This window comes from Ranitomeya variabilis, chromosome 3 (genome assembly GCF_051348905.1).
Source record: "Ranitomeya variabilis isolate aRanVar5 chromosome 3, aRanVar5.hap1, whole genome shotgun sequence".
NCBI lineage: Eukaryota > Metazoa > Chordata > Amphibia > Anura > Dendrobatidae > Ranitomeya > Ranitomeya variabilis.
Genome location: NC_135234.1, coordinates 15,512,634 through 15,538,109, shown reverse-complemented (window position 1 = coordinate 15,538,109; position 25,476 = coordinate 15,512,634). Strand labels below are relative to the sequence as shown.

General features: G+C 44.5%; 1 protein-coding gene across 2 annotated transcripts in view; it reads left to right on the top strand.

The window, feature by feature from the left end:
* The window catches only part of LSAMP (limbic system associated membrane protein), a 906,496-nt gene that overhangs the window by 864,302 nt on the left and 16,718 nt on the right, over nt 1-25,476 (top strand). The window contains exons 7-8 of one of the 2 annotated variants that reach the window (XM_077293713.1): nt 1,860-1,895; nt 17,487-17,519. The exons of the other annotated variant lie outside the window; for it this stretch is intronic. Of the exons in view, the coding sequence (XP_077149828.1) occupies nt 1,860-1,895; nt 17,487-17,519 (69 nt within the window). The remainder of the gene's footprint in view (nt 1-1,859; nt 1,896-17,486; nt 17,520-25,476) is intronic. 2 annotated transcript variants of the gene reach the window in all.

Here is a 25,476-nt window from a genome sequence, read left to right as displayed (position 1 = left end):
TTTTGCACTTAGTCCATTGCCACTGAAGCCAATGACATCTTTAATGACTTTACAGTCCACCATACTGGGCCCCGTCCTGTAATAATGTCTCCCATTCTGGCCCGTTCCATTAAGAATGTCCCCCTTCTTGAGCCACTTCCTGGCATAATGTTCTTCATCCTGGCCCCTTCCAGGTATAATGTACCCCATCCTCGCCCCTTCCTGTAATAATGTCCCCCATCCTGGTCCCTTCCTGTAATAATGTCCCCATCCCAAGCCCTTCCAGGTATAATGTCCCCCATTTGCATCCCCTTACTGGTCTTATGTCCTCCAACCTGACCCTTTCCTGGTATAATGTTCACTGTCCTCTCCCCTTCCTGTAATACTGTCCCCCATTTTCAACCCCTTCCTGTAATAATGTCCTCATCCCTTGGTGGGATAATGTCTCCCTTTCCTGGTTTTATGTCCTCATCTTGGGCTCCATCCGGTTATAATGTCTCCATGGGCAACGTATGATGTCACTGCCATGTGCCGCCCGATACTAGTACACTAGCATTAGCTGCCGATGTTGGATTGACCGGCGGCATGTGTCGCAGTGTAGGGATCCGGCGGGTCTCTGCACCGCAATACATTTCAGCTGAGTGACATAAATTCAGCTTTAATAGCCCCTGGTGTCGGCGACTCTCCCTACATCCTGCACCTTTCTTCTATTATACAGAGATTGTGTGTTTCCTGACACTCGTCTTTTACCCCAAATTTAAAGCAATGTATCGAAATTAGGTGCAATTTCAAACTAAATTCCCCCCGGCCAGCACATTTTCTCTGTTTTACCCCCATCCTTTCTGGTTCTGCACCTTTTCTATTTGTTTTTCTTTATTTTTTACCCAATGCCCAGAGGAAATTCCCTCCTGACCCCTCGTTTCTGCCATGATCTGTATCTTTGTCACAAATGTCAGGGATGTTTTTAAAGGGATTGTATTGGTTTCATATAAATGAATTTGAATCAATGTGTAATAAATCGTTCTGCAACTTTCCGCTAGAGTTTGTGGTTGAATTCAAGAAGGCGAACAATCTGCGGAGGATAGAAATATGGATAGACTTACTATCGGCACGGTGAGGGTTTGTTACAATTGTTTCTAACCTAAACAATTCTCTGTGAGTTCACCATCTGTGATACATTGTATCAGGCTGGAGTCCCGGCTGTTGTCTCGATTGTATAGACAAACCCCCTAGGTGGATGTAAACCGAGAACGCCTGCTCCATTCACTGACAGCAAACAGAGGTCTTAAATGTGTAAAAAAACCACCCAAAACTTGACAAACGTACTTTTTTCTTACACTGGAGGATTTGGGGCTCCATCGCAGAGTCCGCGCACCATTATTTTATCAACACAAATCCAATGTAGAGGTGCTGTTTAATTCCTATAATTCCACAGATTAAATTTTCCCTGTGAAAAGGGAAGAATCCCCATGACAACACTTCTTGACTCTGGAAACCTTTTGCTATCAACATGGGCGTTAATACAAAATAAAGGATTTTAATAGTTGTGAAGGCGAATGTCTCTGTAACACAAGAGCAGGAAGTGTTATCATAGGGCCCGAGCATTACAGATACTGAAGTTTGTGTTGTACGTTCTTACAATCCACTCGAGGGCTTAGATGTCTACGATAGTTACGTGTTGTTCCATGAAATGCTCCCCGGTAGATAGTGGAGAACCATACACCCCTGGCAGTTTCCGTCCCGCACCCGGGCTGGTGGTAAGTAACATTTTTCTCCCATGATTATAGCTTACGTTTCCGCTGGACGTCGTTTACACCGATCCCTTGTCTTGTCTCCTTTTATTTTTCTTGCCTTTGTTTATTATTTCTTTTTTTCCCCAGAACGTGTCATACCCACAAAACCTAACCCTGCCGCAGGTCAGTATGATGTGTACGGACTAGAGACAACGCCTGGGTCATCATCCAAAGCGTAGCGGACCTACTGTGGATCTATGGAGAGATCTAAAGCACAAAAGACCTTCTACAGATCTACTATAGATCCAAAGCATAAAAGATCTACTATAGATCCAAAGCCTAAATGATCTACTAAAGATCGAGAGCATAAAAGACCAATCATGGATCTAAAGCATAAAAAATCTACTATAGATCCAAAGCATAAAATACCAATTATAGATCTACCAAAAGATCTAAAGCATACGATAGATCCAAAGCATAAAAGATGTACTATAGATCTAAAGCATAAAAGATCTACTATGGATCTACCAAAAGTTCTAAAGCATACCATAGATCCAAAGCATAAAAGATCTACTATGGATCTACCAAAAGATATGAAGCATACCATAGATCCAAAGCATAAAAGATCTACTATGGGTCTACCAAAAGATCTAAAGCATACTATAGATCCAAAGCATAAAAGATCTACTATGGATCTACCAAAAGATCTAAAGCATACTATAGATCCAAAGCATACAAGATCTACTTTAGATCCAAAACATTAAAAGATCTGCTATAGATACAAAGCATAAACAATCTACTACTGATCTACTATAGATCCAAAGCATAAAAGATCTACATTAGATCTAAAGCATAGGATCCATACAGGACATATTCCTGATCTGCTACAGATTTACTAAAGAATCTAAAGGGTAGATGACCGATAGTAGATCTATTATAGGATCCAAATCATAGAAGATCTACTGTAGATTTACTAATAGATCTAAAGCATTGAAGATGTACTATAAAGATTCCTCCGATGCCCTCGAGCAGGTTATTACATTTAGGTTCTTTTGTTCCTCTTTATAATTGAATAATTCTCCAATATTAGTCCATCGATGGATCAGTGATGTAAGAGCGACTATAAATCTACTATAGGAATAGAAGACTTACTATAAACCTATATAGGATCTCCAGCATAGAACATCTTCTATAGATCCTGAGTTCACTGCTGATTCTTTTATATTTTTCGCTTGCATTTGGCTTTTCTGATGCTGCAGAATTGCGGATCTCTTGTGTAAAGCTTTTGAAACATGATACAATGCATTCAGTCGCCACTAGGGGGAGCTCCTTACACATGGATTTAAACAACATTGTTTTTTAAAGGGAAACTGTCAGCAGGTCTTTGACTGAGACCCTGATTCCATTGATATCTCGTAGTAAGCTGTGTTGCTATTTCAATAAAATTAGTGTTTTATGAGCAGGAGATTATCACTACAGGACTAGGTGTCTTGTGCCTTCTGGTCAACTGCTGTGTATAACCCCAGCCCCTTCACTGATTGATATCTTTCTCCTATGTGCAGTTAATACAGAAGTTGCCAATCAGTGGTGTGGGAGGAGTTATAGAAAGCTCAGCATTTGAGCTCTGCTAGATCTGCAGCAAAGAAATCAGTGATTGTATCAAAATGACAACATACAGACAAGCAAGTGACACATCGCTGGAATCAGGGTCTCAGCCCCTACATCATGCTGCTCTCAGATTACATGACAAAAACCTGTTGACAAATTCCTTTTAAAGTTTTTCTGATACAAAACTCCATATCCCCTGCACAGGCAAAGCTAAATGATAGTACTCAGACTGCCTGCAGCCACCACCGGAGGACGCTCATTACAAAGAGATTTTCTGATTTCACCAATCTTCTATGTCCACTTGTACAGCATCAGTTAGGTGTAATAACAAACAGCTTTAATTACCTCCCTTGGTCTTTGTTGTGTGGCTGCAGCCATGAAGTCATGTCATCAGCGCTGCAGCCAATCATTGAGCAGGACTGGACCTGGATACAGTGTATCTCTACACCTAACTGAGCCTCTGCGCAGAAGACTGGTGAAACTGGACAACCCCATTGTAGTGAGCTCCCTCTAGTGGTGGCTGCCGGCGGTCTGAATTCTATCATGCTGCTTCGCCTCTGCTGGGGATTTGGAGCTTTGTGTCAGAACAACTAAGTTCCAAACTTCACAAACAGAAATTATAAAATGAAGCAGCTGAGTATTTTGGATCTATGGAGATGGTCTTAGAAGGTGGCTGTGCCTCCTAAGATCATGAGATGCCTCCAACCCTGTAGAGCGAATGTGGAAGGAGGTCATTGCCCCGCTGCACGCACGAAGAAGCCGCGGCCATTTATCAGAACTTCCTCTGTCATCCAGGAACCGATCCTGAATAATGCAGAGAAGATAATGAAATCTGTGCACCGATGTAAATGACCTCTAGTCACTGCAATAACATGGAGGGGGCGTCAGCTCATTAATTATAAGGCTTAATTAGTCAGGAGGCCAACGTCACTCCTGGATAGGAGGTCATCAGCACCAGAAGCTTCTACATCTGAGCAGACAGGGAACATTACAGCAAGCAGAGATGGTATATAGAGTTACAGAACTGTGCGGGATCCCATTCACTTCTATGGGAATCGCGTGCAGAGCCGCGTCACGTTGTGTCATCAGTCAATGCTTTTCTGTTTATTTAGACCATAGATCTATAGATCATGGGAATCCTGTAAGTAGGGGATTTTTGCATTGGAGCTCGGGAGCTTTAAGTTAAATCTCTGCTTCAAAAATGTGAATGCAGCTCTGGATGTGAATGGAGAACAGCCATTAGACAGCACAGCAAGGAACGTCTTCACTTGTACTTAGGACCAAGACTAAGTTCATGGACTTCGGCTAAACACGTGTGTCGGGATTTGGAGTATGACCCAGGCTTGTCCTTCTCTGCAGTAGATCCTCTCTGTAGCAGTAGATCACTAGATGGTTTCTTACTAACACACGAGATCAATCACGGATCATCTAACCAGAGTCATCATTTCCATCTCACTAGAGTAGAAACCTTGTCATCTGCAGATGTTCTCCTGGACTGTGATCACCGCTGTCCATGGTCCTGAACCTCTGGAGAATCCTATGAGGTGGACACTTGGGGTCTCAGCACTGGAATCTGTAATGTGTTCCCACCTAGGTGCAGGTCCATACCCAACCCCACATATCACCATAGACATTGGATAATTGCTGGCAGATGCCACCAGTGGATCTCCTAATATCTCTATGGTTGAGCTTCACTGGGAGGAATTGAGGGTCCTGCATGGATCATTCTTGGATCTCATCACAAATGTATCCTGGTTGGTCTCAAGAATTGCTTAGAAAACCCCAGTGGAGCCGGCACCACGTGTATATTAATGGAGAACTAACCAAGATACGTCCAATTTACAACAGAGGAAAGTCTCGTAGAAGAGATCCGTTACACTTCCTAAATCTTAGCTACATAAATCTGTATCACGCAACAAACACAAAAGCCCAATCACGACATATAAAAAACCATTTCAGAACGTGCCCAGTGTGCCAGGACCTGTTGCCTAAGCCAAAATCTGGCACTGGGATATAACCCACGTTATGTAAGAGACACGGCCAGCAATAAAGAAAGTGCAATGCCCTCGTAGAGATATGACTCAGAATCAGAAAATATAAAAGAGGTGACACTGTGCACTAAGGTGCCATGTGCAAAGTCACCCCGGGGAATTGGTTCATTGGAAAAGCATCATGTGGGAATAAGGACCTCAAGTGTATCGCCAAAGGAGGTGGCTTCTTCAGGGGTTCTGTGGCAATCTTGTGGGGTCCTGAGGAAGCGATACATGTGAGGTCCTCATTCCCACATGATGCTTTTCCAATTAACGCCTGATTTTGCACTTTAATGCACAGCGTTGCTTCTTTTATGCTATTTTGATACTACATTGCTTTTATACTATTCCCCCTACATCGTTACTGACCACTATCTGACATGGCTTTATGGGTAGTGCCCATCTTTAGCTTTCTCAGATATTCATTAGATCTGCCATATTCTATGTGTTATATTACCCCAGTCATGTGGGTTACATCTCTGTGCCAGATTTCAGGTAGGAAATAGGTTCTGCCGCATATTAAATGTTTTTCTCTCTCTTGTTTTGGCTTTTTGTGTTTGCTGCATAATACAGATTTATTTGGTTACAACTTAGGAAATGTAACCGATCCTTTGTACAAGCCTTTCTGAATTGCTAGAATTGACCCAGTGGAGCCTCCGATGGCAGTGTGAACGCAGCCTTACCTTAGATTGCAAGTGTTGGGGCTCAGACACGGTGTTTGTTTTACATTTTTGCCACGTTTACACGGTCAATATTTGGTCAGCATTTTACATCAGGATTTGTAGCCAAAATCAAGAGAGGAACAATCAGAGGGAAAGTCTTATAGAAACATGTGCACCACTTCTGTATTTATCACCCACTCCTGGTTTTATCATACAAATACTGATGTAAAATACTGGCCAAATCCTGACCGTGTGAACGTGGCCTTATGGGTGTAAGTCTGAGTATAAACATTTACAAAAGTTTTTTTCTGCCTAACAACCAGAGCAGTCTCCCGCCGCTCTCATCCACCGCAGTTCTTATGGAATCTGGATGTTCTGCCCCGGCTCAATATCTGCCTCCTGGAGGACAGGGAGGGCCGCTGCCGAGATGGAAGCGCCTATCAGTATAATTCGATCTTCACATTAATGTGAACTAATGTCATTCGCCCCATAATGGACGCTAATACGATCCTCAGACCTCTATCATTATCGTAATGGCTGCCGAGGGTCTAGAATAAGTCTCCTCGCCTCCAAAGACTTCACCATTGGGACATGAAGAAAGATATTACAGCGTTCAATTTCCTCCTGACAGTAATCATCAGCTTTACCCTGGCCGGGGCGAGCGGACTATGAGAGAAGCGCTGAGAACGCCGCTCTGCGCCTCCCCCGCTCGCCCTCTCCTCCTCCCTCCGCTCATTTGTTTTCATTTAGATTTATTTATTTACAAATGAGGAGTAAATTGCAGCCGTTTCCATAAGTGCGAGCGCTAAGCATCGCGGCGCGGGAGGGGGCGAGGCGGGACACGGTGGAGAAATATCAGCAGCGCACAGAACGTTACAGAACGGAACCATATACATTGTATCAATTACAAAGTGTCAGGTTCTTAAAGTGACGCTGACACTAATTCCTCATCGCCCTGTGCGGTTCTCCATTTCCTGTCACAAGAATTAGTGATTGTCACTTTAAATCTGTCACGTTTTATTTCGTTGCTTCCTCTGCAGCATTGGAGGGGGGATGGTAACCGCTATGAGAAATGCATTATGAGCCCTAATTAGCTGATACTATTCATAAAGCCTGAGTCTAAGATGTCACATGTGTCACACCCTGCACGTGGCGCACATTGTTCGTGGACCCGCTGTGCCACCGGGCCGGCCTGCCTAGGAAGGGGCATAGCTAAGAGGCCACCTGCTGTTCACTGGCGCCTCTGATGGTGGAGACTGACTGGGCTGCAGGTGGCCGCCAGGAACCTCTTCCAGGTAGTCTCCGGTACTGCAGCTGCTGACCCCGGCGGACTAGGGCTACGTTCAGACTGGACTGATTCGGATACAGGTTTTAGCAGTCCGAATGCACGGAATAATCGGAGGCAAACATACAGACAAATGGGTCTCGGATACTGGTACTGGCACCGGCCGCACACATCCAGGGGACGAGGTTCAGGGACTGATCGGACTAGGATTAGCGACTTTGACTTCAGGACTGGCCACACTGGGACCAGTGATTCACATACAGGACAATGGCTGCACTGGGACCAAGGATTTGGATACAGGACACTGGCCACATTGGGACCAGGGATTCGGGTACAGGACACTGGCCACATTGTGACTAGGCTGGGAGCCATCTTGCAGATAAACATTAACACTAAATGCCTCTCAGTCTCAGCTATAGGCTGAGGGAATTTCAATATATGTGCGCTACCCCTTTAAGAGCAGGGGAGCGTGCACACTAGGCACTCCTCCGGGAGACATAGAAACAGGGAGGAGACATGGAGCATGCTGGGACCATGCTGCGCGTCCGGGGCCGGTGAGTATGCCGGCGTTCCTGCGTGGAGGGGGAAGGGGTGCTGGTCATAGCGTTACAACATACTTTATCAAGGGCACTATATTCAAAATATTATCAGCTTCTTCAATAAGGACCTGTCATTAAAAATGGCCAATTTTTAGCAGATTTTTTTGGCCCTGTTGCTCCCCTGAGAATGTTTTTTTTTTTCAAATCCGCCATATGGTTCCAGAGATCGGTGCCCTTTTATTAAGAGGGAATATTTATGGTCTTTGCTAGGAGATCCTCGGGGGCGTGTCTTCAGGCTCCTCTGCATTATTAACTTGTCAACCATGCCCCCTTGTAAAGGCCAAAAAATGAGCACTAAATAAAAAGGTCCATATCTCTGGAACCGTATGGTGGATTAAAATAAAAAAAGAGAAGTGGATTACTCAGGGGATCAATAGGTATATAATAAAAGAACTTTGTACCAGGTGACAAGTCTTCTTCAAAAAGTTTGTCTACATTCTGCAATCCATTTAAAGTATGTTGTTTGCCCCAAAAATAAGCTGAGCACAGGGTGTTTGTCTGCAGGGGCGCTCAGTGATCAGCTGTGATCTATAGAGGAATCTATCAGCAAGTGATCAAATTAAAGATAGCTCCCCTAGAGGACAAATGGAGCATTGCATGTTGTAATGAGAGGATGTGCTGGTTGCAGAGCAAGGACAGACACATTATTGGTGCAACCTGTGCGGATGTATAGGGCCCCAAGAGGTAAGAGGGCCACTATCCGCTCCAAAGCAGGAGGAATCGTGCATTATGATGAACTATTGGGCTGCAGAAGGCCCTTATATTGTTCTTGCACTTCTCTGTCTGTGTCCACCAGTGTTCCAGAGAGAGACCTCGCTAGATAAAGCCACGGAAGTCTGATTAGCAGAGGTTAAGTTTACCTTTACTGGGCAGAAATACAGACGACCAGTTACTATAATGACCATTAACACAGGCAGCTGGAAAAATCCCAAAAAACAAGTAGCGGGACGGAGTGACGTTGCGTTTCCTTTGCTTTTTCCCCTTTTTCTGGCAGTTACACAACTCTAGAGAAATCCCAGAAAGAAAACCATTTCTAATAGAACAATGTTGCTACAATTGTATCCAGAACAAATAATCATCTTTAACCCCTTAAACCATTTTAGTTGTCGGGTTTTTGCTTTTTTCCTCCTCTTCTCCCAAGAGTCATAACGCTTTTCTTTTACGTGGTCGGAGAGGTACGAGGACTTGTTTCTGGCTGGACGAGTTCCAGTTATTAGTGACATTATTCACTTTATTGTACAATGTACTGAAAAAGAGTGAAACAATTCCCAGGGGGGTGAAGTATTATTCTCCAGGTCCGTACGAAATATAGTTTGTTTTTTTAGATATTTGAACACTTAAAAAAAGTTTAACTTTGTAACAATCTTTTTGTTTTGTGTCACTTTTTTTCTGAGGCACGTAACACGCTGGAATGTTTATTGCTACCATTTTGGGGAATATACAATGTTCCCAGTATTTGCCATTTATCGTAATGGTTAAATAATGTTATAATTTCTTAAACTTTTATGGCTTATTTTTTCTTTCAAGATTATATGATTTGAAAAAAAAAAAAAGTCTTTAACTTTGTCTTGCAACTTATCTTTACTCCCCGTAGGGAACTTGAGCTTGCAATCATTTGATTGCTTGTGCTATAAAGTGCAAAACTTCAGTATTGCAGTATATAGCAAAAGTTACAATCTCCTATAAAGCCCAGGATTCACCCGCAAACGATATTACGTGCTTTGTCAAGAAGGGGTTAAATAATCTGCACATCACACTGATACATTGTAGCAAACTATGAGCAGAGGCATGTGTGCTGCTGATGTGTTTAGCTCACAGAGGATTGTCAAGAATGGATACAATTGTAGCAGACCCTCAGCTGTGAAAATGATGAGGTCTATAAAAGGTTTGCAGTTTGTTTATATAAACTAAAATATTTCCATTCGCTGACAGCAAGCAGAGATACAGAGAGGTGTGTGGAAACACAAAGTGTGCTAAAAGGTGTCAGAAATGTGAATGATACAAAGGTTGCACAGGATTAGAAAAACCAAAACAGTGCCCCCTCTGTCCATGGCGGTATCTGGTATTGCAGCCTCATTCTATACCAATCTCTCCGCATTACTCATCTGCAGTGTAATCAGAAGCCAAATAGAAGGCAACAGAAATTTCTTATGGACTAATGTATAATTCAACTCTGGATGTTTAGGATCAGTTCACTTTGTGTCTTCCACGAAGGTAAAAAAAAACTTCTGGAGATGATAAGCTTTCTTGTAATACCAAGTCTGACCACATGGTGCGCTGTGATCCACACAGAGAGCAAAGTTCTAACTGGTGCAATGGAACTTCAGCTTCTTGTGCTACAAATGCCTGATAGAAAGATGAATGTGATTAGCTGGAAAACACTTTGCATTCCAGATAGAAACGAGGGGGCTCATGTGCACCCATGGTGGAGCCACGAGCTTGGTGTCATGGCACTAACACTTGCTTCTACACTCAGAAGTGTAGGAAGAGGCTTCACAGGGGAGGAGATATCGGTTACCTGCTCCACCTGTCTTCTGTGTCGCAGAGTAGGACTACATTGTCTGGGTGTAGAAGCATCTGTGCCATAACTGGAGGCCATGATTTCTCATAAATTCAGCTCACAAAAACATGAGCGATTCCTGCTCCTTGTTCAGATCAGATTTAGCACGCAGAAAATTATCTAGCAGTACTGATCAGTGTATATGTGAATCCAGCTTTGTGACTAGGTAAAAGACTTGTTAGAAAGCTCAGAATGATCTTTCTGTGTCTCCCTCTCCTTTTCTCTCTGCTCCACCTCAATACCTCTCCACAGAGTATATTAGGAGGGGTAATGTGACTCTACAGTGAGCTGATAGTCCGTCTTCTGATGAACAAGATGGATTTGTGCTATATTTTTACAGAGAATGATAAGTTCAGGAAACACGGGGAAGGGGAAGAAGTGGCTCATAAGAGGAGAAAGAAGCAGATTTCCCTGATAAGATACATTACAAAGTTTCTTTTATTTGCCTGTTCTATTGACTTTTGCAAAATGTGTTGAAAGTCCAGTTCCCTTTCATATTTGTTCCTTCACAGTCATTTGCTACATAGTAAATTCGGCTTTGGATGTCCACTTTTTGGGGACCCATATGATCAGCTGGTGACTAGACTGCTCAGGATGTTTATCTTGGCTTCAAAAATTCAATGATATTATAGTCACAAATCCAATTCATTGATTTCCATGGACGCTGACTAATGCTTTATTTCCTGCAGTGGTGAAGTCTAGCTACTTCATTACGAGAACATTGGGGGGTCCTGGCAGTCAGACTCATAAAAAAGTGATCTCAGTTCTCAGAAAAACCCTTTAGTGTCCAAAATGCTCAACCCCCAAGGAACCCAAAACTCAGAGTTTGGTGGAGACCTGGATAAACATTGCTGCCTCCCAGGACCCATCGCTTGTTCTACGGCAGGTACATCATCGTTCTATGTCCGGATCATTTGGGGAAGAAGCCGCGGCCATTGTCTCCTAAGGTTCCAGCCCCTTTTCCTGCCAGGATATCTCTCCAATCTCAGCACCGGGGGCACAGTAGACCCCATGTCTCTTCATCATTAGTGTTCTTCTGAGTAATGGATTGTCTGGTGGAGGAACCAGCCCTGGATACAACTTCTGCATCCCCCGTAAACAGTTAACGATGTGCATTAATGACAGATCCCATTTACATTATTGCTGCCCCATTAGTTAGAGCTGAGACCCCCGGCGCTCTCCTCGTCTGTCTCTTCTATTTATCTGCCAGAGGCTGGAAACATAGACCATCGTCATAAATCACTATTCAGTCAAAGTGATGGAAGTGTCAGTGCAGCATCTGCACCGATCGTGGGAGGGGTATACGGGGGTATATAGATATATGGGGTATCGTGTAATATAATGGGAGGTGGACGATCTGTACTGAGCTGGGGAGGGGTATACGGGGGTATATAGGTATATGGGGTATCATGTAATATAGTGGGGGGTGGACGATCTGTACTGAGCTGGGGAGGGGTATACGGGGGTATATAGATATATGGGTATCATGTAATATAATGGGGGGTGGACGATCTGCACCGAGCTGGGGAGGGGTATACGGGGGTATATAGGTATATGGGTATCATGTAATATAATGGGAGGTGGACGATCTGTACTGAGCTGGGGAGGGGTATACAAGGGTATATAGATATATGGGGTATCATGTAATATAGTGGGGGGCGGATGATCTGCACTGAGCTGGGGAGGGGTATACGGGGGTATATAGATATATGGGTATCATGTAATATAGTGGGGGCGGACGATCTGTACTGAGCTGGGGAGGGGTATACGGGGGTATATAGCTATATGGGGTATCATGTAATATAGTGGGGGGCGGACGATCTGTACTGAGCTGGGGAGGGGTAAACAAGGGTATATAGATATATGGGTATCATGTAATATAATGGGGGGGTGGATGATCTGCACTGAGCTGGGGAGGGGTATACGGGGGTATATAGATATATGGGTATCATGTAATATAATGGGGGGTGGATGATCTGCACCGAGCTGGGGAGGGGTATACGGGGGTATATAGCTACGGCTCGCTGACTTTGGTCTTGATAAAACACAGTGGACCTACACCAGCAGATGACATGGCTCCCCGAACCATCACTGATTGTGGAGACTTCACACTAGACCTTGGAAATCCAGGTCCCAGAGTCTGGAGGAAGAGCGGAGAGGCCACAATCCAAGCTGCTGGAGGTCTGGTGTGAAGTCTCCACAATCAGTGATGGTTTGGGGAGCCATGTCATCTTCTGGTGTAGGTCCACTGGGTTTTATGAAGACCAAAGTCAGCGCAGCCGTCTACCAGGACATTTTAGAGCACTTAATTCTTCCCTGTGCCGACAAGCTTTATGGAGATGGAAATGTCATTCTCCAGCAGGACTTGGCCCCTGTCCACACTGCCAAAAGTTTACAAGGTGTGATACTTGCAAAAGGGGATGTTTCCAGGTACTAACCATGCAGGGTGCCCAAAGTTTTGCATCTGCCCATTTTGTATATATATACACTGTTCAAAAAAAATAAAGGGAACACTAAAATCCCACACCCTAGATATCACTGAATGAAATATTCCAGGTGCAAAACTTTACTCATTACATAGTGGAATGTGTTGAGAACAATAAGACCTAAAATTATCAACCTAAATCACAACTAATATCCCACGGAGGTCTGGAGTTGGAATGATGCTCAAAATCAAAGTGGAAAATGAAGGTACAGGCTGATCCAACTTCAGTGGAAATGCCTCAAAACAAGATGATGCTCAGTAGTGTATGTGGCCTCCACGTGCCTGTATGACCTGCCTACAGCGCCTGGGCATGCTCCTGATGAGGTGGCGGATGGTCTCCTGAGGGGTCTCCTCCCAGACCTGGATTAAAGCATCCGCCAACTCCTGGACAGTCTGTGTTGCAACGTGACGTTGGTGGATGGAGCGAGACATGATGTCCCAGATGTGCTCAATCGGATTCAGGTCTGGGGAACGGACAGGCCAGTCCATAGCTTCAATGCCTTCATCTTGCAGGAACTGCTGACACACTCCAGCCACATGAGGTCTGGCATTGTCCTGCATTAGGAGGAACCCAGGGCCAACCGCACCAGCATATGGTCTCACAAGGAGTCTGAGGATCTCGGTACCTAATGGCTGTCAGGCTACCTCTGGTGAGCACATGGAGGGCTGTGCGGCCCCCAAAGAAATGCCACCCCACACCATTACTGACCCACTGCCAAACCGGTCATGCTGAAGGATGTTGCAGGCAGCAACGGCAGCAACGGCGTCTCCAGACTCTGCCACATCTGTCACATGTGCTCAGTGTGACCCTGGTTTCATCTGTGAAGAGCACAGGGCGCCAGTCGCGAATTAGCCAATCCTGGTGTTCTGTGGCAAATGCCAATCGTCCTCCACGGTGTTGGGCTGTGAGCACAACCCCCATCCTCATGGAGTCGGAGTCTAACCATTTGTGCAAACACATGCACATTTGTGGCCTGCTGGAGGTCATTTTGCAGGGCTCTGGCAGTGCTCCTCCTGTTCCTCCTTGCACAAAGGTGGAGGTAGTGGTCCTACTGCTGGGTTGTTGCCCTCCTACGGCCCCCTCCACATCTCCTGGTGCAATGGCCTGTCTCCTGGTAGCTCCTCCAGCCTCTGGACACTATGCTGACAGACACAGCAAACCTTCTTGCCACAGCTCGCATTGATGTGCCATCCTGGATGAGCTGCACTACCTGAGTCACTTGTGTGGGTTGTAGAGTCCATCTCATGCTACCACGAGTGTGAAAGCACAACCAACATTCAAAAGTGACCAAAACATCAGCCAGAAAGCATTGTTACTGAGATGTGGTCTGTGGTCCCCACCTGCAGAACCGCTCCTTTATTGAGGGGGTCTTGATAATTGCAAATCATTTCCATCTGTTGTCTATTCCATTTGCACAAAAGCATGTGAAATTGATTGTCAATCAGTGTTGCTTCCTAAGTGGACAGTTTGGTTTCACAGAAGTTTGATTGACTTGGAGTTAGATTCTGTTGTTTAAGTGTTACCTTTATTTTTTTGAGCAGTGAATATTTTTGCCTCAACTGCAAAGAAAATGTGTCATCTGTATCTTTAGTCCTTTTAGAGATCATTTCATCTTCAGCTTGCTGAACTGTTCACAGTAACGGTAATTTTGACCAGGGGTGCCCAAACTTCTACATGCCACTGTATATATATATATATATATATATATATATATAATATACTGTATTTAAACATATACACCTAGAGGTGCATCTCACAAAATTAGAATAACAACAAAAAGTGAATTTATTTCAGTTCTTCAATACAAAAAGTGAATCTCCTATATTCTATAGAGTCATTACACACAGAGTGATCTATTTCACGTGTCTATTTCTGTTAATGTTGATGATTATGGCCTACAGCCAATGAAAACCCAAAAGTCACTATCTCGATAAATTAGAATACTTTATAACACCAGCTTAAAAAATTATTTTAATATCCAAAATGTTGTCCTATTGAAATGTATGTTCATTAAGTGCCTGACCTTAACCCCATAGTGAATCTATGGAGTATTGTCAAGATGAAGATGAGACACCAGACCCCACAATGCAGACGAGCTGAAGGCTGCTATCAAAGCAACCTGGGCTTCCATAACCCCTCAGCAGCGCCACAGGCTGATCGCCTCCATGCCACGCCGCATCGATGCAGTAATTGAAGCAAAAGGAGCCGCAACCAAGTACTGAGTGCATTTACTGAACATACATTTCAGTAGGACAACATTTCGAATGTTAAAATCATTTATCAAGCTGGTGTTATAAAGTATTCTAATTTACTGAGATAATGACTTTTGGGTTATCATTGGCTGTAAGCCATAATCATCAACATTAACAGAAATAAACACGTGAAATAGATCACTCTGTGTGTAATGACTCTATAGAATATAGGAGATTCACTCTTTGTATCGAAGAACTGAAATAAAGTAACTTTTTGATGATATTCTAATATTGTGAGAAGCACTTGTATATGGGGTATCATGTAATATATTAGGGGATGGACGATCTGTACTGATCTGGGGAGGGGTATACGGGGATATGTATAATAATCTGTCCGATTCTGAAGTATTCTGATCGCCATGAGATGAGGTTTATTATACTCTGAGGTTTTTCCTGAACCCAATGAGGGAAGGGGTTAAAAATAATAAAACACATTATAATCCCCTGTTTTTATGCCGCCCCCACTGCAGCTACGTGGGCTTCGGCTATTCCGATGATTGACTGCAGCAGCTTTGGCATAAGGAATGGTCCTCAAACCCAATGCTGGTCCTCAGACTTGCACATGACTCCACCCTTGAGGAACAGGCTTATTAGCCAATAGGAAGTAGGGAACTAATTCAAGGGTCATAGAGGGGCAATAAACGCCAAGTCCTCATGTTTTGGATGACCTTGCACTTCTTTAGGAGACCGCTGCCCATGGAGTCCCATTGGCAATGATCCATGGGAAAAAACATGCAAATGAGCTCTTTACCAGAAGGAAAGAAAATCATCTCGCTAGTGCCACCTGTTGTAGATGGCAGTGTCTGACTTTTCAATGAGTCTCATATCATTATTCTTAGTGGCAAGGCTCATTAAAGGGACTGACTGACTTATGGGTCTAGGCGTCCTCCAGTAGGGGAGAACTTGCTGTAAGCCCTTTCTGGTAGCGGGACATCCTGCTATAATTGGGGTATTTCGTTCCTTGGCAAAGGCAGCAAACAGGTTTTTGCCACAATTCTGTCATAAATCTTTTTGAAAAGTCACAAAAGATTTTGCAACTTTTCATTGTTTGATTCCAAGTAGCTTCATGTTCACCCGAGCCAAAGGCGGTGTGTTGTCCTGGTGAAGGGATCTGCCTCAGTGCACCCAAGGAATCAGAGGTGCAAAAAGCTGTTTTCTCCTCTGTGCTCCATAATTAGCAATGATTGATTATATGCACTGCAGGGTTTCCCACTTTTTCCTTTTCCGTGCCTGTAATACATACAAATGGCCACTAGATGGCAGGAACTGCACATAGGACTTCAGTTGGCGGTAAACATCTATAAGGCACCTCCCTATACCGCTGCGGTGCTGATCGGTCCGGGCATGCGCTCCCTAATTTTTCTTTTTCTTGTAATTTCTAAATATGCTTACTGTCAGTGAATGGGAACATTTCTGATTATATTCTGAGGCTTATAACCTGTACAGACCTTACAGTATGTTCACACAGTGCTTTTTTTTTAGCACGAAAAACTTGTTTTTAATACATTTTTAATGCGTTTTTCGAGCAATTTTTTATAAATGTATTCAGTTGAAAAAAATTGTAAAAATAAACAAAGCCTAACAGCTGAAAGAATGGATAAGTAGCTCTAAAAACACAAGGAAAACAATGCAGCGTGAGATTTGTGAGATTTATTTATTTACTTTCATCTATTTTGCTGCTAATGTAAAATGCACGAAAAATACATAGCAAAAATGTGTCGGCAATCTCTTCCGTTTGTAAGCTTTGTTACAATTGTATCCACCCTACAATATCCTCTGTGAGCGAAGCTGTCCCCCAGACCGATACATTTATCTGCACTGATACATTGTAACAAACTGTCATGGAGAGAGGTTTGCCGCTGAGTCTCTGCCTGAAAATGGGGAATGGTAGAAAGTTGCAGAACCTACGATTCTATGTTATTTACATAGGACTGCAGCAGCCCTTCTATCCAAGCTGTGACTGCATATGTGGATACAGTGTGATTATGGAGCGCCACCTGCTGGACACTTATGAGTAGAGGGACGCTTTAGGTTTTCTATGCAGCATCAGGGACCTCCAAGAGGTGGCGCCACCCCTGTATATATAGGTGTATACCCATATACATAGGTTTCAGGGAGACCCCCTCGGGGGCCGGACCGGCTGTATTCCCCTCCTCCTTAGAGGTCACTAACTTACTGTAGATATCATGGTGCTTAGTAATTAACCAGTTCATGACTATTCATTACTAACCCGTTAACCTTATCAGTGCCAGAGCCGGATAATGATGTATAATAATCATATTTCCCTCCTAGAAAGAGACAGCAACAGCCGCTTCAAGCAGAAAGGTACAGTACAATAAGAGCGCCCCCTGTCTGCTCCACGTCACGTAGCAGCGTGGGAGTTCTATCTCTCTCCTGCCTTTATCCTACCCAGAGGTCCAGGGGTTAATTCACAATTGTCTGATTTCATCTGTATATGTAATGTCACAGACTGAGAGCAGCACAGAGGATTTTAGAAAAGTAATATGTCTGTCTTCTGGGAGGCCACCATTCTAGGAAGCATTTTATTTAAAACAAAATGTAATTCTGGCGTTTTGGTTTTTTTTCTCATTATGCTATTTGCCAAGTGGATTAATTTGTTTTACATACTGAAAGATTGGACATTTCTGAATACAGCGAAACCGAATTGTAAATTAAAAAAAAAAAAATGGTTTATATTCAATGGGGCAAAAGAGGGGGAATTTGAACTTTTGTGTTTTTTTTTAAATTTTTTTTCATATTTTTAAACTTTTTTTCTGCTTTAAATAACAGTCCGATCACCGGTGCTACACACACAGCAGGGCTTCAGCACTGCTACATACACTGACGGGTAGGGATGAGCGGACACGTGGAAGATCGGGTTCTGGTTCCCGACTGATCTTCAGTCCATAGTTTGGTTAGTTTACTAGAACTTTACCTGAACTTCAACCTGAACCCCACTGAAATCAATGGGGACCCGAGCTTTGAAGCTGGAAAATCAATCTCTCTCCACCCCGGACTCCCGAACTGTAAAACAGACATCCAGGATAAGTCCGTGTTCAGCACCGGACGCCGGGTGTTTGGTGCGATCCCCGAACTTTACAGCTCAGGTTCAGTCATCTCCACTGATGAGCAAAAGGTAACAATGTTCCATATCTCCCAATTCACTACAGCTTCTAACGAGAGACCACCATCATTTTATAGACAACCATCTTTTCTATATCGTGCATAAATGTGACTTGTTGTAACTATTTAGCATATGATCAGTTATGCAGATTCTCGTCATGTTGCTACATTGTTACTCTTTTGCTCCTGGTGGTGGAAAAATCTTTTTCTTCCTGAATATTACAAATTACAACCTGTTGTCACATTCCCTGATAGCTCAATGTGTAAATTAAGATGATTCCCAAGTGAGAGGTCAGTGGTTGGAATTGAGGAGCCGCCATGAAGACGATTTCCCAAGAAAAGAGAAACATCATCATCCAGCTCATCGATAGTCATCTCTCGGCCAAGAAAACTGCCAAACTGCATCATGCGAGCGCCATGATGATTGAAAGAATACAAAATACGAAATGAAGTCCGTCCATCCATTCAAAAGCCAAAAGGTGGACGTCCAGGAAAAATATCAGAGTCACCAAGTCGCCTCATCACAAGGTCTATCAGTTCAGTACGAAGAGGCTCCTATGCTCCATAATGGTGAGATCACAGACGTCCATGGAAGCACCGTGTGACGCACATTACACAAGTCTGGAATGGTGGCCCGAAAAAAGGTGAAGAAACCTCAACTTCAATATTATCATAAGAAGCGTCAGCACGAGTTTACAAAAAAGAATGAAAAGTGGACGGTAGAAGATCGGAAACGGGGGAGCGATGAGATGAAAGTCAATAGACTAAGCTCTGATGGGGGCAAATGGGTCTGGAAGAAACAATGGAAAAGGGGCTAATGGATGGAGAAATTGAAGGAACTGTCAAGTTCGGTGGAGGAAGCCTGATAATATGAGGATGTTCACAGCCAAAGGTGTTGGATACTTGACCAGGATCGATGGAGGTCTCAGTGCTGAGATATATGTGAGGGTCCTACAAGATGAGTTACTTCATACACTCGAGTACTATGGGTATGAAAAGGACAACAGTGTTCCAGCAGGACAAGGAACCGAAGCATACGTCGAGATTGGTGAAGAAATGGATCAATGACAATGAAGTAGAGGAGCTGGATTGTCCCCACAGTCCCCGGACCTCAACCCAATCCAACACTTGTGAGTGAGGCGACCAGTGTGCAACAACATGGGGAACGTGGAGAAGAGGCCTGGGATCAGATTTTAGTAGACACATGCTTGAATCTGATGGAGAGCAGCCCAGAAGGATTCAGGCCGTGGTGAAAACCAAAGGTGGATTATAAAATACTAACAAAAAATAAAAATGTAGAATTTTAGGAGCAAAACAGAAACAATGCAGTGACAGGACAAGAGTCTGCATAACTAATCATACGCTAAATAGCTGCAAGTCACATTTATGTATGAGATAGCCCAGATGATTGTCTATAACATGATGGCAGTCTCAAGTTCAAAGCAGAAGTGGATGGTGAGATATGGAGCCTGAAAGTCAGAAGGTCAGAACATTGTTGCCTTTAACTCATCAGTGTAAAGCAGAAATCAACATCCCCCTGGCCACAGGCCGGTGTTCACATGAGTATCGTGATGACAGGCTCAGGGTTCACCCGAAGACCGCAATCACATGACAGGGGCGCTGATGGGTGAAATTAATGACGTGCTTCTTGACGGCACATGTAAAATCCCACTGTCAGTTGCAGGGGGATTTAACTGGTATCAGCTGTGGGTGGAGCTCCAATCCATCCACGGCTATTGAAGAGATATGACAGCTGATTAAATATTGTGTGTGTGTGCTGTGGGGACATCATACTGTGTGTGGGAGCTGTGGGGACATCATACTGTGTGTGAGAGCTGTGGGGACATTATGCTGTGTGTGGGAACTGTGGGGACATCATACTGTGTGTGGGAGCTGTGGGGACATCATACTGTGTGTGGGAGCTGTGGGGACATCATGCTGTGTGGGAGCTGTGGGGACATTGCACTGTGTGTGGGAGCTGTGGGGACATCGTACAGTGTGTGGGAGCTGTGGGGACATCATACTGTGTGGGAGCTGTGGGGACATTATACTGTGTGTGGGAGCTGTGGGGACATCGTACAGTGTGTGGGAGCTGTGGGGACATCATACTGTGTGGGAGCTGTGGGGACATTATTCTGTGTGTGGGAGCTGTGGGGACATCGTACAGTGTATGGGAGCTGTGGGGACATCATACTGTGGGAGCTGTGGGGACATCGTACAGTGTATGGGAGCTGAGGGGACATTATACTGTGTGGGAGCTGTGGGGACATCATACAGTGTGTGGGAGCTGTGGGGACATTATACTGTGTGGGAGCTGTGGGGACATCATACTGTGTGGGAGCTGTGGGGACATTATACTGTGTGTGGGAGCTGTGGGGACATCGTACAGTGTGTGGGAGCTGTGGGGACATCATACTGTGTGGGAGCTGTGGGGACATCATACTGTGTGGGAGCTGTGGGGACATTATACTGTGTGTGGGAGCTGTGGGGACATCGTACAGTGTGTGGGAGCTGTGGGGACATCATACTGTGTGGGAGCTGTGGGGACATCGTACAGTGTATGGGAGCTGAGGGGACATTATACTGTGTGGGAGCTGTGGGGACATCATACAGTGTGTGGGAGCTGTGGGGACATTATACTGTGTTGTGAATTCTGTTTTTGGGCTCCCTCTGGTGGTTACTGGTGGTACTGGCTGACATTTGTCTTGCACCTGTTCCCATCAGGAAACTGGGAGTTTCCTATTTAGTCTGGCTTCTCAGTCATTCTAGTGCCGGCAATCAATGTTACCAGAGCACCTCTGTTGCTTGCTACCTGCTCCAAGTCTGCAATTCAGCTAAGTTGGATCTTTGGCTTTTTTTTGTGTTTGTTTGTCCAGCATGCATTTATATTTCTCTTGCTGCTGGAAGCTCTAGTGATCTGAAATTACTACTCCGGTGTCATGAGTTGATAACGGAGTTAAAGTAATTTCAGGATGGCTGTTTAGGGTTTTGAGGTGACCGCGAAGTCCTCTTTTGTATTTTCTGCTATCTAGTCAGAGGGCCTCTCTTTGCTGAATCTATATTCATACTGCGTACGTGTTTTCCTCTTACCTAACCGTTATTATATGTGGGGGGCTACTATCACTTTTGGGGTTTCCCTGGAGGCAAGCCAGGTCTGTGTATTCCTCTACTAGGGGGTAACTAGATCTCCGGCTGGTGCGAGGTGTCTAGGGATAATCGTAGGCACACCCCCTGGCTACTATTAGTTGCGTGTTAGGTTCAGCGTCGCGGTCATCTGAGATTCCATCATTCCTAGAGCCAGTCCGTTTTTGCCTGAGTCCCTGCCATTGGGAACCATGACAGTATTGCCGGCCGCAAATGTATTAAAGGTATTGGCTGAAGAAAGAGAGAAAAGAAGAAATTTCTGACACTTTTTTTTTTTTTTTTACTCAGAAGTTCTGTCTAGCCATAATTGCAATCTGCTGCTTTTTTCTCTCCTCTTAACCCCTGAATGGCTCAGATCTCAGCTGTTGAGAAATGGATATCCAGAGTTTAGCTACAGGCCTGAGTGCTCTTGCTTCTAAGGTTCAAAATATCCAAGACTATGTTATACATGCTCCTATGTCAGAACCCAAGATCCCTATACCTGAGTTCTTTTCTGGAGATAGATCTCGTTTTTTGAATTTTAAGCACAATTGTAAATTGTATCTTTCTCTGAGATCTCGCTCCGCTGGAGACCCCGCTCAGCAGGTTAGAATTGTTATTTCCTTGTTGCGGGGTGACCCCCAGAATTGGGCATTTGCATTGGCACCAGGGGATCCTGCGCTGCTCAATGTGGATGCGTTTTTTCTGGCACTGGGGTTGCTCTATGAGGAACCTAATTTGGAGATTCAGGCTGAAAAGGCCTTGATAGCCCTCTCTCAAGGGCATGATGAAGCTGAAATATATTGTCAAAAATTTCAAAAATGGTCTGTGCTTACTCAGTGGAATGAGTGCGCCCTGGCGGCGAATTTCAGAGAAGGTCTCTCTGACGCCGTTAAAGATGTCATGGTGGGGTTTCCTACGCCCACAGGTCTGAATGAATCCGTGACTATGGCTATTCAGATTGATCGGCGTTTACGGGAGCGCAAACCTGTGCACCATTTGGCGGTGTCTTCTGAGCAGACACCGGAGATTATGCAATGTGATAGAATTCTGTCCAGAAGTGAACGGCAGAATTATAGGCGTAAAAATGGGTTGTGCTTCTACTGTGGTGATTCTGCTCATGTTATATCAGCATGCTCTAAACGCACAAAAAAGGTTGATAAGTCTTTTGCAATTGGCACCTTACAGTCTAAGTTTATGTTGTCTGTAACTTTGATCTGTTCATTATCATCTATTACTGTGGATGCCTATGTGGATTCTGGCGCTTCCTTGAGTCTTATGGATTTGTCCTTTGCCAGACGCTGTGGGTTTAGCCTAGAGCCTTTGGAAGTTCCTATCCCTCTGAAGGGTATCGACTCCACACCATTGGCTAGGAATAAACCACAGTTCTGGACACAAGTGACTATGTGTATGACTCCTGACCATCGGGAGGTGATTCGCTTCCTTGTGTTGCATAACTTGCATGATGTCTTAGTGCTTGGATTGCCATGGTTGCAAACTCATAATCCAGCCCTTGACTGGAAAACAATGTCTGTATTAAGCTGGGGATGTCAGGGGGCTCATGGGGAAGTACCTTTGGTTTCCATTGCTTCATCTACTCCCTCTGAAATTCCGGCATTTTTGTCTGATTATGGTGATGTTTTTGAGGAGCCCAAACTTAGTTCTCTCCCCCCTCACCGGGATTGCGATTGTGCTATAGACTTGATTCTGGGCAGCAAGTTTCCCAAGGGTCGTTTGTTCAATCTGTCTGTGCCTGAGCATGCTGCTATGCGAGAGTATATTAAGGAGTCCTTGGAAAAGGGACATATCCGTCCATCCTCATCCCCTTTAGGAGCAGGTTTTTTTTTCGTGGGTAAAAAAGATGGCTCCCTGAGGCCCTGTATTGATTATCGCCTGTTGAATAAGATTACAGTCAAATACCAGTATCCTTTGCCACTACTGACTGATTTATTTGCTCGTATTAAAGGGGCAAAGTGGTTCTCTAAGATTGATCTCCGTGGGGCGTATAATTTGGTGCGAATTAAGCAGGGGGATGAGTGGAAAACTGCATTTAATACGCCCGAGGGCCATTTTGAGTATTTGGTAATGCCTTTTGGTCTTTCTAATGCTCCTTCAGTCTTTCAGTCCTTTATGCACGATATTTTCCGTAAATACCTGGATAAATTTATGATTGTGTATTTGGATGATATTTTGATTTTTTCGGATGACTGGGAGTCGCATGTTCAACAGGTTAGGAAGGTTTTTCAGGTTTTGCGGTCCAATTCTCTGTTTGTAAAGGGTTCAAAGTGTATCTTTGGGGTTCAGAAGATCTCCTTTTTGGGGTATATTTTTTCCCCTTCTTCTGTTGAGATGGATCCTGTCAAGGTTCGGGCTATTTGTGATTGGACGCAGCCTACTTCCCTGAAGAGTCTTCAGAAGTTCTTGGGCTTTGCTAATTTCTATCGTCGATTTATAACTGGGTTTTCAAGTGTTGCTAAACCTCTGACTGATTTGACTAAGAAGGGTGCTGATGTTGCCAATTGGTCCTCTGCAGCTGTGGAGGCCTTTCGGGAGCTTAAGCGCCGCTTTTCTTCCGCCCCTGTGTTGCGCCAGCCTGATTTTTCGCTCCCTTTTAAGGTCGAGGTTGATGCTTCCGAGATTGGAGCGGGGGCGGTTTTGTTGCAGAGAAGTCCCGATTGCTCAGTGATGAGACCATGTGCATTCTTCTCTCGAAAATTTTCGCCCGCCGAGCGAAATTATGATGTCGGTAATCGGGAGCTCTTGGCTATGAAGTGGGCATTTGAGGAGTGGCGTCATTGGCTTGAGGGTGCTAGACATCAGGTGGTGGTCTTGACTGATCACAAGAATCTGATTTACCTTGAGTCTGCCAGGCGTCTGAATCCTAGACAGGCTCGTTGGTCGTTGTTTTTCTCTCGGTTTAATTTTGTGGTTTCATACTTGCCGGGTTCAAAAAATGTGAAGGCAGATGCCCTTTCTAGGAGTTTTGAGCCTGACTCCTCTGGTGATTCTGAGCCTACGGGTATCCTTAAGGATGGGGTGATTTTGTCTGCTGTCTCCCCAGACTTGCGACGTGCTTTGCAGGAGTTTCAGACTGATAGGCCTGATCATTGTCCGCCTGGGAGACTGTTTGTTCCAGATGAATGGACCAGTAGAGTCATCTCAGAGGTTAATTCTTCTGTGTTGGCAGGTCACCCTGGAATTTTTGGTACCAGAGATTTGGTGGCCAGGTCCTTCTGGTGGCCTTCCCTGTCTCGGGATGTGCGTGCCTTTGTACAGTCTTGTGATGTTTGTGCTCGGGCCAAGCCTTGCTGTTTAGTGGATTGTTGTTGTCCTTGCCTATACCGAAGAGGCCGTGGACGCACATCTCTATGGACTTTATCTCGGACCTCCCGGTTTCTCAGAAAATGTCCGTTATTTGGGTGGTGTGTGACCATTTTTCTAAGATGGTTCATTTGGTACCCTTGCCCAAATTGCCTTCTTCATCTGAGTTGGTTCCTTTATTTTTTCAGAATGTGGTTCGTTTACATGGTATCCCGGAAAACATCGTTTCTGACAGGGGGTCTCAATTTGTGTCTAGGTTCTGGCGAGCGTTCTGTGCCAGGATGGGCATTGATTTGTCTTTTTCGTCTGCATTCCATCCTCAGACTAATGGCCAGACGGAGCGAACTAATCAGACCTTGGAGACGTATTTGAGGTGTTTTGTGTCTGCTGATCAGGATGATTGGGTCGCCTTTTTGCCGTTGGCAGAGTTTGCCCTCAATAATCGGGCCAGTTCTGCCACTCTGGTTTCTCCTTTCTTTTGCAATTCAGGGTTTCACCCTCGTTTTTCATCTGGCCAGGTGGAATCTTCGGATTGCCCTGGAGTGGACACGGTGGTGGATAGACTGCACCGGATTTGGAGTCATGTGGTGGACAATTTGAAGTTGTCTCAGGAGAAGACTCAGCAGTTTGCTAATCGTCATCGTCGTGTGGGTCATCGTCTTCGTGTTGGGGACTTGGTGTGGTTATCTTCTCGTTTTGTCCCTATGAAGGTCTC